The sequence below is a fragment of the Cinclus cinclus genome, chromosome 6 (genome assembly GCF_963662255.1).
Source record: "Cinclus cinclus chromosome 6, bCinCin1.1, whole genome shotgun sequence".
Taxonomy (NCBI): Eukaryota; Metazoa; Chordata; class Aves; order Passeriformes; family Cinclidae; genus Cinclus; species Cinclus cinclus.
The window spans coordinates 14,165,864-14,181,561 of NC_085051.1; the positions used below are offsets into that span (position 1 = coordinate 14,165,864).

At 36.4% G+C, this 15,698-nt stretch overlaps 1 protein-coding gene across 1 annotated transcript in view; it reads left to right on the forward strand.

The window, feature by feature from the left end:
- Window positions 1–15,698, forward strand: part of OTOG (otogelin) — a 92,128-nt gene that overhangs the window by 36,853 nt on the left and 39,577 nt on the right. Inside the window, exons 24-31 of the mRNA XM_062494159.1 lie at window positions 5,387–5,494; window positions 9,602–9,740; window positions 9,996–10,130; window positions 11,218–11,364; window positions 11,947–12,066; window positions 12,946–13,062; window positions 13,907–14,063; window positions 15,042–15,068. Coding sequence (XP_062350143.1) covers window positions 5,387–5,494; window positions 9,602–9,740; window positions 9,996–10,130; window positions 11,218–11,364; window positions 11,947–12,066; window positions 12,946–13,062; window positions 13,907–14,063; window positions 15,042–15,068 — 950 coding nt within the window. The remainder of the gene's footprint in view (window positions 1–5,386; window positions 5,495–9,601; window positions 9,741–9,995; window positions 10,131–11,217; window positions 11,365–11,946; window positions 12,067–12,945; window positions 13,063–13,906; window positions 14,064–15,041; window positions 15,069–15,698) is intronic.

Consider the following 15,698-nt stretch of genomic DNA (forward strand, 5'->3'; position numbering starts at 1 on the left):
AGATTGTTATCCATTTATATTTCCATTATCTGAAAATATTTAGCAATTTTCATGTCTATTTCATAATAATTCCATCTTGATGGACAAACCAAGGCCCACCAGCCTCTAAATATGGATAATAAACACAAATTCTGAGAGCTATGTCAATAGCTTGAAAAACAATTGTGCCACATGCAAATGTTATTGCTTCTGTTACATCTGCCTGTTAGAGCTTCATAATTTTTCCCTTTTTATGTTTTTGTTCCCTCTATAAAACTATGTTAAACCAACCACTATAAAATTAACCTAGATCAAGCAAACTCTGCTAACTTTGCAGTATTTTGAAACTTTAGTTTCAAGATTTTCATGATTAGCTTTTTTTTTTTTTTTAACCTTAAATCATAGCCTAGCTTCTCTTCCTGATCATGCTTATAAAACTGGCTGGAATTTTCTCCTTGCTTCAGTGACTTATTTTTAATTCCCTCTCGATGTTAGTACCGCAAGGGAATTGAAGGTTAATTCTCAGCTGGCTGCTAGCATTGGTCATCTGTACATCCAGTTCACTTCATTTCTCACTGTTTAGCAACATCCAACACCCAACTCAATATTTTATTGGATCTTGAAAAGAAAGCAGCATCATTCTAGAATACTTAAGAACATAGTGTCCTGCATAATTCCAAGTATGTGCATTTATTTTTAGGGCCTGTGAGTCTATTTGACCCTCAAGAACACAAGGCAGCTGTATTGAAGTTTTTCTTTTCTCTTTACATTATATGTTTGTTTGCAACTATGTGGGCCATCTTTTGAAGCAAAATTTATGACAAATATTTTCTTGTATATATTCACAAAAAAAAAAAAAAAACAAAACAAACAACCAGTCTTCCTTTCTCCCACTCCCACACCCTGGAGACAACTTATTATTTATGATACAGAAGAATATCTTTTGTGCTGAAACTTAACTCTACTAAATTTGACCAAGTTTAACATAATTAGAATTTTTATGGCTTTCCCTTTTTTTATCACTTACTGCTCTCATAAAATAGATGAATGAAGAGTTAGTAAATTCAAAGCTGTATTATTGTGCAATTGTAATGAAGTTTTGCAACTAAGGAATGTCATGCCAGATTTTCTTTGTGAAAATTTATAAATTATCACTGTATTTCTGTGGTATGTATCAAGTGGCACATAACAAGCTTAAACAGATTATTGGAAGGTTTTATTAAAAAAAACCCACTCATTACTTTCTAATTTTCACAAGGAAAACAATTAATGTTGTAATCTTATAAATGTGCCTATGGACAAACAACTCTATTAAGGAAGAATTAAGATGGGAAGAATACAGATGAGTTTCAAATATTTTTAGAAAACTAATCTTTATTAATGTAATTACATTGACCATGTTATGTCTTAAAATAATTCTCCTTAGACTAAAACAAAATCTTGTGCTTTTGGTGTATGTTTAGTATCATTTTTCAGAAGACCTACTGCTCCTCAGTTTTAACTCAGAAATTACTGTTCTTATTAACATGAAAATAAAAACTGTGCTCTGTCCAAACCTCGCTGTTCTGGATGGTCCTGCTGCTGCTATCAGGCTATGTATTTTTAATCTTTTACTTCTGGTTTAGACAGAGCTTTGGAGAGATCTGTTGAGATGGTGTTTTCCAGGCAGGTAAGGATTAACCCCCATGGGGATACATACCCTCATGGCTACGCAGTTGACTATTTCCTCAGGAAAATACAATTCTCTTACAAAGACTGCATCGATGTTCCTGTGTTTGGGTGTTTCAGGAACCAATACTTATCCACACCAGATTTTATGCTGGATTTTGTTTCTGATAGCAATAGACCCAGTGTGCTAAAGGTGCAGGAGTTCATTTCTAAAGGAAGCATCTCTTGCAGTGCCCTTGCAAGACAATCCAGATCTTCTCCATCCTCTTTTGCTTTGCAGACTTGCAACTTTCCTTGACTTATTTTAGAGTTTTGTATTTCCTCTTGCAATACTTATAAACCCTCTTGTTGTCCTACTTTCTAGTTTACATCTGCTGCAAATAAATATCTCATAGTTTTTTCCCATACCTGCATTAATTGACAGTAAACTTCACCTATATCATTCAGGTTCCTGAGCACCTTTTCATATGGCCTTCTGCTTTTCTGATTTGTTTATAAGAGAAATATTAAAGTCTAACAGGTCAAAGGAAGACTTCCATTATGTTCAGAGTTTCTGAAATTCTGATGCTGGTGGTAGAGCTGATTGCAGGAAGGTTTCCAACCCAGAGTGAAGCTGCAAAAGAAACTTACTGTCTCAGTTAAAGCAGCTTCAAAATCATTTAACACAGAAAGATGGAAGGGTATAGTGAGAATAATGGAAACCTTCCAAGCATTCTACAAAGTTACTCAATATTTTGGTATAATAAACCAGGGGAAAGATGAAGAAGAGATTTTAAGAAGCTCCCCAAATAAAAAGAAAACAATGTACTAATTCTCCCTGTCTAGACAGTGGGTGAACTGTAATGAAGGCATTAGGTGCTACAGTAATGTTACTAATGTTGGATTTTTCTGTCAAAATTAAACTCATTTTCTCATTAGAAAAGTCAAATGCTCTGTGCTGCTTCTTTTTATTTTTCTTAATTTTTTGCTTCCCTTAAATTCTATTACAGATCTTTGTAGGATGATCTGTGAAACCTTCAGAGAGCACATTTAATGTTGTGGCAGAAGTATTTGAGGCTACATAAATCATATGTTGGTATGCTGTTGCAGGAGAGAGGGGAAGGAACTTGTGCAGGACAGACTGTTGAAAACTGCTCTTCTGGAAGCTGGCAGAGTGATTTTTTTTTTTTTTTGTTTGGTTTGGTTTTGTTTTTTTGGTTTTTTTTTTTGGTTTTGTTTTTTTTGTGATTTTTTTTTGTTTGGTTTTTTTTTGTTGGTTTTTTTTTTTTGTTTTTGTTTTTTGGTTTTTTTTGTTTGTTTGTTTTTTGTTTTGTTTTTGTTTTGGTCCAGATTTGAGATCGTTGCAGAAGCAAAGAACTGTTTGAGTCACAGGTGCCTTTACCAAGACTATTTACATATTTCTGTGTGTGAATGCAGAAAGCTATAGATAATGAGATAATAAAGAAAGTAAATGAAGGGGGATAGTTGTCCTTGTGACATTACAGGTCATTGTAGGCTGGATGTATAAGCATCAAGAAAAATGTCTGATACTTCAAAGAGGAGCTGCGCAAGGCTTCTCTGAGAGTGAATTATTAGATCATTGAAATCTATCCATTTCCTTGGCTTTACAAGAAAGAAAGTTATCACTTTTTTTTTTTTATCCCATGTAATAACATGAGGAAAAAACTGCATTTAGTGTTACCTTGTAAGTGTGATCTCTTTGTGTCTGAATGTGCCCGGTTCAGTTCTGAGCAGCTTTAAACCAGTGGGAATTTCAGTCTCAGCTGATTGTCTCCAAGAGACACAAAGCCTGAAATAAGTATGGATTACAGGGAACACTTCACCTGCCTTGGAGGAAAATTAGAGTTTTTCAGTTTAATGGGGGAGGAGGGTTTATGGTATTCTGCAAGTTCCCATTCATAAGCCTTACAGAGCTGTATATTTCTGATGCATAACACACTGAAGAAGAATCTAAGTCAAATACAAATTACAAATTTGTAAAATGTAATTTGTCAAGTCCAAATTACCAGCTCTCTAATATGAGCAAATAAAATGTTCTGTCATAAATTCAATTATGAAATGTTTCCTTTGGGATAGCAGTGAAACAAAACATTTTTGTTGCCCTGTGTCGCAGATGTGCCTCACACCCATCACATCTTGTCCATGCTTCCCCATCTTGCCCAAATGACTACAAAACATCAGGAACAATGAATCTCTTAGGAACACAGGAGAACCTGTACAAAATTTGTAGTACTATGAAGAGGTACTGGGATTCCAAACAAACTTAGCTTGGGGGGAAAAAAAATTATCTGCCCAAAAGTATCATTTGAAGAGATTGTTTATTTCTCAATACAAGTAAGTTCCAAGTGTTAGAAACAAGGATAATCCTAGACTGCCTGGTGCCTGCGAGGAATCCTTTTGTTATGGAACTGGCATGTTAGCTGCTCTAGATTCTTATGTTGTATGGAATTGGGGCAGGATCAAATCAGCTTGGAGCTGCAGCAGTTGGAGTGAAAGACGCTGCTGCAGCTTGTCAAGAGTTCAAGTTTCACAGCTTTCATTTGAGAGATGGATTTGTCAGCACAGCTGTTCTATCTGTTATTGGACCCTCAGGTCCCACATTGGTATTGCTTTGCTCACCCAATAGCACTACAATATTTGTAAAGAGATGAATTGGTTTTTGGAAAAAAAATGCAACTTTCCTGGGCTCAGTGAAGTGACAGTTTAGTTAATAAAGTAATTCAATGCCTCTGGTATATTTCCTGGCATTTATTTATAGAATTTGCTTGTGATCTCTCTTTATCTCTCTTTATCTAATTTCAGATTTTCTGAATGTTATCAAAAAGCCACAAACATTTTACTGTAAAATGAGGACTAATTGCTCTATTTGGTCTTGCTGGGCAAGAATTCCTCTGTTCTTTCTCTAGGAAAGTAGTCTTTTTCACTTTCTCTTTTTCTTAATAGTTTTCCATTTTTATCTGATTGTCTAGGAGTTGTATATAAACACAAATTCATAGCATTAGTCCTGAGCTGTTATAATCAAAATCTCCTTTTAAGACTGTGAGGATATTTCTGCCTACAGTTGAGTATATTTGTAGTTGCTTGCATGAAGGTGCCTGTCATACAGAAGTTAATATTAATTATTGAATACAATAATTTCATGCGGCCAGAATAGCTCTTTTGGTATTGATTAAATTATTCATGAAGCAAGAGGTATAACTACAGCTATGGAAAAACTGCAGCAAAATAGAACTCTTTAAATCAGGGAAAGAAAAGCAGAGGACAAGAAGAAATCATCATTAAAAATCCTTAGACCAAATATGCTACTAATTTTGGATATTAAGAGTACATACCACTAGAACAAAGGGCTGTGATGGCTCCCACATCTTATGGATGATCCCTTGGCCTCAGTTGCTGAGTTACAAGAAATTTGGTGAAATTTGGAGGATTTCTGCAAAGTTGTAGTTTTCCTGACCTTAACATTTGAATATTAATGAGTCAGTCTTCAGAGGGTTAGTGATTGGAGGGTTAGTGCCCAAAGTGTGAAGATAAAACATTCAGGTATCTGTGAAAGGAAGATACTGAATTGCTCACACATAATTATTAATAAAGTTATGCCTTTTCAGTTTCAGAAGACTTTAAATATTATTTGGGTGTCAGTAACAAAACTGGTAACTTTAATGTTTAGCAAAATATTTTTGTATTTGGATACCAGCTATACTCCTGCTGAATGTGTATTTTTTTGTTCTTTTTTTGATAGTCTTGTGAAACATGGGGACGTGTGCTTGGATGCAGATGAATGTCCATGCTCATGGAAAGGAAAGGAATATTTTCCAGGTGACAAAGTCATTTCTTCCTGTCATACATGGTAAGTGGAGATCTGTTTAAGTGCTGAGTTCATTTTAGTTTTATATTTGTGGGTTGACTTTTTTTTTCCCTCCACGTGTTTTAATCTAAATCATCTACTTTGACTCTGCATTTACATTTCTTCACAGAGCTATTAAAACTGGTTCAGGTCTTGTTCTTTCCAAGTGCCTTACATAAAAAAATAATAGTGAGTTGGACTATTTTTAAAAATCTTGATTTAGAATTATTATTATTATTATTATTTTTTACTTTCAAGGTCATGGCTAGTATTCCTAAAGTACAGGTAAAATCCCTTAAATATAACAGTTGAGCGACATTTTTTAAAAGGTTTTTGCTTATTCATTTTCACATTTAGCACTGAATATGAGCAGTCTAGAGACCAGAACATAATCCTGTGTCCTTAAAAATGCACCCACTACTATATAAAATTTAGGGGAGTACTGAGCTACATTGTGTACCAAGCAAAGCAGCTGACAAGTTGGTCCCTGATTTTGTGTATGTGGATAACTGATGAATCGGTCAGCGTTCAGAGGGAGAATTCCAATAGGTGAGGGTTGATAGGATCATTCAAACACACACAGACACCTACTCCTTTTACTCTGCAGGGCTGTAAATGCAGCGTGTGCCCTGCCAGGTTTCCTTGAGCACTCTCAGTAGGATGTGTTTTACTGCCATTTCAGTAAACTTCACAGGAGTGTGGAAATGCACCCCCACCTACCTGTTCCTGAAACAAACTCACTTTTTGCCAATCTCTGCCTGTTTTCCTCTCTTACCATGGCTGAACATTCCAGGCTGGCACTAAGCACTGCTATTTGTCCTACCAGAGCCTCAGAAAAATCAGCTCTACTGCCAAGCACCATGATGCTGTGGTAGAGGTGTAGCCTCCAGATTGCCAGCAGAGCAGTTCCCTCTTTTTGTGCCCTCCTTGTAGCTCACCAGGAGCATTTAACTTGTGTCCCCTGGTGAGCTGCTGCTCCTGCCCAGGCCAGGGAAGGCTTGTCCTGTCAGCACCAGGCTCTGCCCTGTCTGGATGTCGTGCCCCCTCCAGCCTTGTGCTGACTGCCTTCCTCTGCCTCTCGTCAGGTCCTCAGTAGCTGCTCTAGAAGAGATTTGTAGCCCTTTGGTCGACTGGTGAAGCGACTTACAGGCCATCTCCACTGGGCAGGCAGGTAAAGCGACCCGGGTTATTCACCCCTTGTTTCCAAAAGCCTCTCCATTTGGACCTGGTGTGGGATTGCTTGCATCAGAGAGAATTAATTTATCCCATCTAATCTGTATGAGACTTCACCAAAGGCAGCAGCAGTGCAGGGAGAAAGACACTTTGATAAAAATAAAGTTTTCTCTTTATTTTTTTTTTCCTGAGGCCGTGCTTGTTAATTCATGCACAAATCCCTAATGTTGTCATGGCTTTTGTAGTCTTCCATGTCCAGAAGCAAAGATAGATTAAGTGATAGTGGCTTTCTTGGCAATCAGCTCATGAATAGAGGGGAGTCTGCAACAAGCTCTGCTAGACACCAAGGATTTAAAATCTCTGAGTCTGCTGAGTGGGTTTGCAGAGTTAACATCTGATAAGTTAAGGGAAAGGTGCAAAGCATGAGAGTGCTTCTGTGCAAACACACACACACTTAGGCACTCACAGAAGTTATCATATAGTGGGGCTGGTGCATTGAATTAGTGTGGGTCGATACTAAACATCATCTTAATCATACTTGATGTGATGTAGTGTTAGCAACATAAATGCTGATCTGATTTATCTATTGAACAGTAACATGACAGAAAAAATAATTTTGTAAGTTGGCAAAACTACCTGTGAGCTGACAGGAGCTTTCAACCCAAGCTCTGGGGTTTGAGTGACCTGTGGTTCTAGGTTTCCCAAGTTCTGCTTTCAGTGCAAGTACCTGAAATATTTAACATGCAGTGGTAATATTAAACACAAAATGTCCTAATGCTGAGGCTATCAGAGCAACATTTGGATGGGGTGCTGTGCCAGGTAAGATGAGTTTGTGCAAGTCTGCTGTCATAGTGCCGAGACCATTGAGCAACTTCTGGTCACTCTCTGTGGGCTGCTGAATTGAGCCTCTTGTATTCTTTAACAAATTCTTAGAAATGTGCTTTATAGAAAGCTATTTGATGTTTATAAAATTGTAATAGCTTAGCTCTTCCGGCTAGGGCTCTCTGGAGTCTGATAACTAAATGTTAGCTCACTTAGTATGAAACAAGTCTGGTGTAGAGGACTTTAAAGACATTGTGTACCTCTTAATCCCTTCCTTCTGACTATGAATGTGTTCCCGAAAAAAAGGAAAAGGATCTCCCTAGGCTTTACGTGTTAAGAAATATTTCTGCATGGGCCCTTAAGAGATCAGCATATGGAGAAAGATTTGAATAGGCCAAGAGCAAAAATAAAACCAAATGTCTCAGGAGAATATGAGAAGCAGTTCTTCTTCTTCCAGTAGCCTTCCAGTACAAACATAATTTCTTCTGTTTACCTCTCACTCCATCTGCTTGATGAGGTTCCTTCCTTTAGTACTGTTCTGAGGTGACTACAGTTAGCAAGTACTGCTGCTGTTTCCTTGTGCTTTGGTACAGCAAACACTTCTCACATGTTGTATTTTTAAGTTATTTTAGCCATATGCTTTAGTGTATTGATGCACATAGTGTTGCAAAACATAAACAATGCACCAAATCAGTGATGGGATAAGCAGAGACTTGGAAAAGCTGGACAGTGGCTCCATGTAGATACAAGTTAATTATGAAGTGAAGAGGAGGAAAACTGATGCCACCAGTAGCTGGAGCTGCCTGGATTTTCCAGGTATTTGGTGCCCTTTTGAAAAGAGTGGTGTACTGGCATTGTGATGGAATCATGAAGGAAAAGCTACACTGACAAAAATTTATACTGAGAAAAAACTTCATACTGTCTGCAGCTTCAGTATATGAGATGTCAAATGTTAGAGATTTATCCTGTATTTCTGTAAGTCAGATTAAGACTTAAATTGTAAAATATTCAGCATTCATTTAATGCAGAAATTAAAAATCTTTTTTGTAAAAAAAGTAAACTTAGGCATGTACCAAAATTATATCACATGTATATTTAGTTTAACCTATGTTTATAAAGATACTTATTCTAAAGCTATGCCAGGGCACCAGCTTTGCTGTCTTTATCAAGGAAAAATTAAGTGTCTGGGTCATTTGGGAACATAGAAATGATATTTTAATGATTGCTTGTGAATGCAGGAAATGAAATTCTGTCCATTATTTAAAAACATTAAGTCATATCTGAAAATGTTATTTAGATTACAAGAGGGTGATTCAGAAAGAGGCATGCTAACTAGTGCTGCAAAGCCTCTTATGATGCAAAGAGAATCCTCTTGTTCTCTTATGCTGCAAAGGGAATTCAACAAGGTCTGCACATTCCTTCAGTAGATGTGTGGTGAAAACCCTTTGGTGCTTCAGGTGGCCAGAGACATAAGTTGAACTGTGCTGAAAGTTCCTAGACTGTTAGGTTGGGGTTTGGGAGATTATGATATCTAGACATCTGGAAAAAGAGTAAGTCCAGCAACACAATTCCTTTAAGGAACCTAAGCACCAAAGTAATGCTACTGACATGTTTCCTTGGTAATTCTGTGAAATTCTCATTCAAGCAGAGAATGCATGAAGACTCTAGTAACAGAATATGCTGCTTTTTGACTCTAAGATTCAGTTTGTACAGAAAAAAATGTTTGGTGAAAAGCTGAAAAAGAAAACCTTCCCCTTGTGGCATTTTACTGGTGTGCAGTAGAGAATAAATTGTGTTATGTTGCACTGGGTTTTTTGTTTTGTTGGCTTTCTTGGTTGTATTTTTGGGAGTTTTTGAGACTTGTGGTATATGTATATTCTGGTGCCTTCAAATTCTCATGGAAGAAAAAACTTACATAGCATGAGTTCAATATATACTATCTTTTTCCTAGAGAAGTAATTGGTGTGTCCTGCTTCTAGCCAACATTTCAAAACGCCTCTGTCCATGCTCCTCACATTTGCACAGCTTTTGTTTCTTTGCTTCTCAGTGCAATAGCTGGGATCATTTGTCTGGGCTTGCAGCTGATATTCCCATTCTTGGTCATACATTTTTCAGCATTTGCCAGCATGGATCATTTCAGTGCACCTTCCAGCCTTGCCCATCGATGTGCACGGCGTACGGGGACCGGCACTACAGGACCTTCGATGGGCTCACTTTTGACTTTGTTGGAACTTGTAAGGTTTACCTAGTTAAGGTGAGACTTCTTTGGAAAACCTCTCTAAAACTGTATTTAATACTACCTGTTAAAATCTGCCGTTGTACTTACTGCCTGTCAGTGCATTTTATTGAGTCCTACATCCCATTTTTCATTTTTTATATTGTTTAGACTTTGAATCATACATAACATAAACATACACTGAGGTTTCTGCTAATTGAGCTATGTAACAATATGCATATTTATATTAGTATATTTAAAAATGGACACTTGTTTGTTTGTTTTTTCCTTCAGGGTACTTCCTCAACCAGTCTTTCTGTCATTACAGAGAATATTGACTGCTTTAGTACTGGAATCATTTGCAGAAAAAACATTTTCATTAATGTTGGAAAATCTTTTTTAGTGTTTGATGATGAAACTGGAAATCCAGTAAGTTTTAGTCCTTACTGCAGATCAAAAAACACTTCCCTGGGTGTTTCTTCCTTACATAACCAGAAACTTACTGCGCCACTTCAGTAGCAGAGATGTAAATATTTTTACAGTGAATGCCAATCACATCTGGATTGTTCAATGGAAACCTCAAACAAGATCTTGTCTATGTTTGACAAAAATGTTAGATGAGTGAATTGTAGCTCTTTTGTTTAGACTTAATTCCTGTTTAATATCTTAGGAGAAATACAGGTGTTTTGAAGTCAGTGGAAGTTTTACTATTAATTCCACTAGAACTAAGAGCTTAGTCAGGTTCTGGAATGTATAGAAGGAATATGTCAATACAGTTAAAAAATCCCAACAAATTACAGCCCCTGGTATATCCTCCACAGCCTGAATTTCATTTTTGCTTTGGCCAAACTGCAAACTCTGTTCTGTAAACATTTAATATTTTTAATATATTAGTAATTATAGTATAAGTAGTACTATTTACAGTTTATAGACTGAATATAGCAAGGAATTTTGAGGTACTGTGCAATTAAACCAGACATCTCAGTCCATGTTACTAATAAGTTGCAGTCTGATTATTAGGAGATTGAGAGAAAAATGTTTTATGTAAATAAGATTGTACTCTACAGACATATTTGGACCATTCCTTATTTCCAGAGGCTGCCTCACGCATCTTTTTTTCCTATCCATATTAAAAAAAAAAAAAAACAAAAAAAACATGTGACTGAGACAGAATTACTTAACAACTAAGTGAAAATCATGGTCAGGAGCCTTAAGATTACTCACCTACCTCCCAGATAAATCATTAACATTCTCATCTTCAATCCCTTACCCATCCTGTAAATTTGATACAAAATCAAGTTTTAAATTTGGAAAATCATAAAAATACAATATATTTTGCATTCATAGTTCAGGCCTCTTTTGCTTAAGCACTTATCCCTCTGTGGCCTTCTGCCTGTTTTTGGACATGTCTGAGAGCCATGTTGTTAATTTTAGTTAGGTGTTTATTTTCCTGTCAAGTGAACATTTTATGAAGATATTATTTCCATTATAAGATCCCTTGTTTTATTTTGAACAGAGCCTATCTAGTTACGTAGATGGCCTACAAAAAATGCAGTTATGGAAAGCTGGATTCTTCACTGTTGTTCATTTTCCTGATGAGCATATCACCATTCTTTGGGATCAGAGAACAACAGTTCATGTGCAGATGGGTCATCAGTGGCAGGTAGGTGGAAGTCAACATTCTTATTGCCATTTTGTTGAGGTATTTATGTAAATCTTATTTAACAAGACACAGTTATTCAGAGAGAGACTGTCAGAAGTAAATTAAGGAATCATAGGGCTACCTTGTCAATGAAAATATTAATTCTCATTTATTTTTTTTTTAGTTAATCTTTTCTGCATAACTTCTGTAACAACAGAGACAAATGTCTCTGGGGCAAAGTTCTCCTTCAGTACTCATTCCTTACATGACTGAAGCAGATGTTATTTTGCTGAGGCTTAAAAATACCACATAACTGGCTAACAGCTCCCTGCTCTGAACTAAAAGCTCATCTCCTTTTTTAAAGGCTTGGGGATACATAACTGGAAGGGCATAAGTGACATTGCCAAAATAAAATATCCTTCATAGCTTTGTTGCTGAATTATTTTGACTGAAATTTAGCTGAAAAAGGATCAAAATGTGATAAATTTATAATTGAACAGCTGAAGATGCAAGTTTCGAAAAAGGTCATGATTGATAGTATTTCATCTTGTGAAGATACATTTTTGTATATGTGTGTGAGTATATATATTTTTTTTTTTTCAGGGAGAATTGACTGGATTATGTGGAAATTTTGATTTGAAGACAGTAAATGAACTGAGGACTCCAGATAACTTTGAATTAACAAACTCACAAGAGTTTGGAAACAGTTGGACAGCTGTAGAGGTACATGGCAAAAAGAGAACATGCTTGCTAATGTATTTTGCCTGTAGTTTTTTTGCTGTTATATCATAAAATGCATCCCAAATAAAAAGAGAAGTTCACTCCTGGAAGAGCCAGTTAGGCATCACTACAAACAATAATATCAGTAGTTCTTAAAGACATCATAATCTGTTAAAGAAAAGGAAATAATCACCTTTTTGTTGCTGCAGAGTGTTACAGAAGAAAAGAAAAATGCTGTAACAACATCTTGAATGGTTTTGATTACAGTTGAACAGAAAAGAAGTGGGTTTTTTTATAATGGAGGAATTCTGATTTCACTTTAGAGTGTGTTCACAGTTTAACTGATTTTTTTTCAAGCTGGGAAACATTTAACTGTGCAACCATAGCAATGGAAAGAAAAAAAAATTCTATATGCTGTAAAGTTAGAAATAGAACTTCTGCTAAGGTAATATTTCTTGTGGTGTTCATCGAACTGTACCTTCCTGGCAGTTAGGGCAAAAAGATCTGATTTCTGGTACTCCTAATGTACATTGAGTGATCTTTGTCATTTCTGTAAGTGAGGCTGTTCAGGTGTAAGTACTACAGGTTGGGCCTGTCTGGCACCTCTCATTAGACCTATGTGTGTGGTTTTTCTGCTGCTTCCAGACCAGTGAAACCTTTTTTCAAATTATGTATTTTTCCTTTTCTTCTTCATTAGCATTGGCTTTTAATTATGTATCTTAGTCCTGCTTTAGTTTCTTAAATGATGCATTCATTTCACGTTTTGCATCTCCCTAAAAAAAAAAATAAAAAAATAACAAGCACAAAAATATACTTTGCAAGTTCAAAACACGAAGTGGTTATGAAAAAAAATTCTCACCTTCATTTTGCTTCCTGGTTTAGTGCGTTGACAGCTCGGACATTCGAAATCCATGCAGTTTGAACCCCCTTAGAGAGCCATTTGCCAAGAAGGAATGTGGGATACTGCTAAGTGAAGCATTTGAAGCTTGCCACCCAGTGGTGAGTTGTAGTCCTGTATATAAATAAGTGAAAGTGAACATAGCACCAGAGAGAAATGTTCCTCTTCAACATGAAGCACTTTGTAATAAATGTAGACAAAAATAAACCAAATTTGATTCTTTTCTTTTTAATCACAAGCGTTATTTGTGTAAGCATAACTACTTGCTTGTTTTTCATGAAATGTGTTACGTGGCACACACGTTTCTCATGCATATATAAATAAATGTATTAAATAGGCAGTGTCAGATGGGAATAATTCGTTCCTAGAAAACTTACTCAAATGTAAATCCGTGCAGAATTCATAACATTTCATTAAGCAAATTAGCATTGGCGGTTTTCTTTGAAATTTTGTCATTTAAGACTTGAAGATACTGTAAGGAAAAATTACATTCTTGTGTGAAATTCTGATAATATGAAAACAATATGAATTACATACAAAGAAAAGCTTTCCATCTACTTTGATTTCTTACATTTTATGTGTATCTGACTTGCTTAATATTTCTGAGTTTTACTGATTTGTGATCAGTTTAGTCATTTATTTCATAAGGTTTTTCACAGTTTATTAGGTCTTAAATACTACAAAACAATACAAAACACAAGCCCATATCAATATCCTAATGTGCCTGTTCTTACTGGGACATCCATTGTGTTGCTAAGTGCTGGATATGATTTTATGGTGTTTCCAATGGACTTTTTTCTCATGTTTCAGGAAGCATTGAGAGTGAAATCTTTAATACTTCCAGGTTTGATATATTGCCTTTTGAGAGAGTCATAGCTTTGTGCCAAGGTGTTGGTTGGCAGTTTGTGCAGGAGTGCTTTTGATAAGCAATATTTTCATTTCCAGATCGATGTCACCTGGTTTTACTCCAACTGCTTGACAGACACTTGTGGTTGTAACCAAGGTGGTGACTGTGAGTGTTTCTGTACAAGTGTCTCAGCATATGCCCATCAGTGCTGCCAGCACGGAGTTGCTGTGGACTGGAGGTCTCCCAGAGTGTGTCGTAAGTTTGTTTAACCAGCATTGCCAAGGGCTGCCACTGCCCTGCATTTGTGGGAGGCAGACCTGGAAAATCAGTCACACCAACCTGGGGCCATGAATTGAATCTAAGCCCCACTGGTAGGAAGAAGAGTTGGTGCCTCTCACTCCAGTTTCATTTTGGTCTAGCTGGATTATGTGTGTTTTCTGTGTTAGAGAGTGATACTTTTCTACTTTTAATCCCTTGTCCTGTGATGTGAAAGAAGCCATGGGAAGTCTGTATTAGGGTACAGCATGCATCCCTCAAACTAAAGGTGCAAATTTGACAGCTCAAATGATTTCCATCTTCAGAACTTTACTTCTTAATAAGATCTAGTAAATATACATGCCATATTAGAGCCTCCAGGGCACGTGTGAAATATAAAGTTCCTCTGAAGAAACACAAGTCAGTTTTTAAGCAGGGAAATAGTTATTACCTTTTCTTAGAACTTACAAAAAAAAAAATATCTGAGGCCTTTTTGCTCCAACACCTAGTTGAAATGCCTGATAGGAGGCTGTATTTCCCAAAGATGTGATAAAAGAAGGGGACATGCAAAGAGTGGAAGGAAAAAAACATTTTTCTAACTTTGCAATTGCACGGAGAGAGTATGCACCTTGCTCAGGGTCACACAGCAAACTGGCCACTACTCTTAACTTTTGATGGAAAAGGTATGTTTTAATATGAAGCTCCATCATAGCCACTAGAGGTCACAAAAAGACAGCTGTGGGTATATAAGCTTAGTATTTCCTGCTGGGAAGCAATTCTTTTTTTAAATCTTTGTAGTTTAAATTAGTATTTTATCCAAAGTACAGCAAATATTCAGCAATAACTTTTTAATAAATGTTTGTGTATGATCTAATTTGGCCAAGCATTTGGTTCACATCATAATCATAATGGGGAATAGAAAACCTGTTTATCTGTAGGATGCCTGTAACTGCTTTCTCTTTTTCTTTGTTTTTTTAGCTTATGATTGTGAATATTTCAACAAAGGTAAGTTCTAATGGAAGTGACAAAGTATCAATAGAATCTTGGGGTTTTTTAAATCTAAGTCTTAGAAGCTTTGTATAAAAATAATTGTTAATGAAAATATTTATTAATGTTATTTTTTTAACTAAGCAAGATTCTGTTTTGTGGCTTTATGTTGATTTTTCAAAGGCTTTTAATTTCATATTACTTTTTATTCCTGGACCTCTCCCTAGAACACATGTCTAATTAATTTTCTTTGCAGTGATGGGTGATGACTAAACAATTAAATAATTGAATATAAACTGAAAAGTACTAGTGGTACTACTTGCTTAAGGCACAGTGCAGTTCAAAGCTGAACAGAGCTCAGTGGGTTGTTAAATCGCTCACAGGCTCCTGTGCAGCCTCCAGAGGGAGGTAGCTGTTAAGATATGATGACTTTTTGTCCCCAGATGAGGAGTGACTCCTTTTAGGTCTGTCTGACCTAGGCTCAAGTTCCTGAGCAGCCATCATTGCTGCTGCATTAGAGTGGCTGTCAGCGAGGGGTGCAAACCTTGCAGAAGGTGCTAGACCATACCTTGAACCTGCACTGGGTGCTCTAGTGCTGTGTTAGCCCTGGAATCCATATTCAGACTATTTCCAAATTACTCTGTCTGT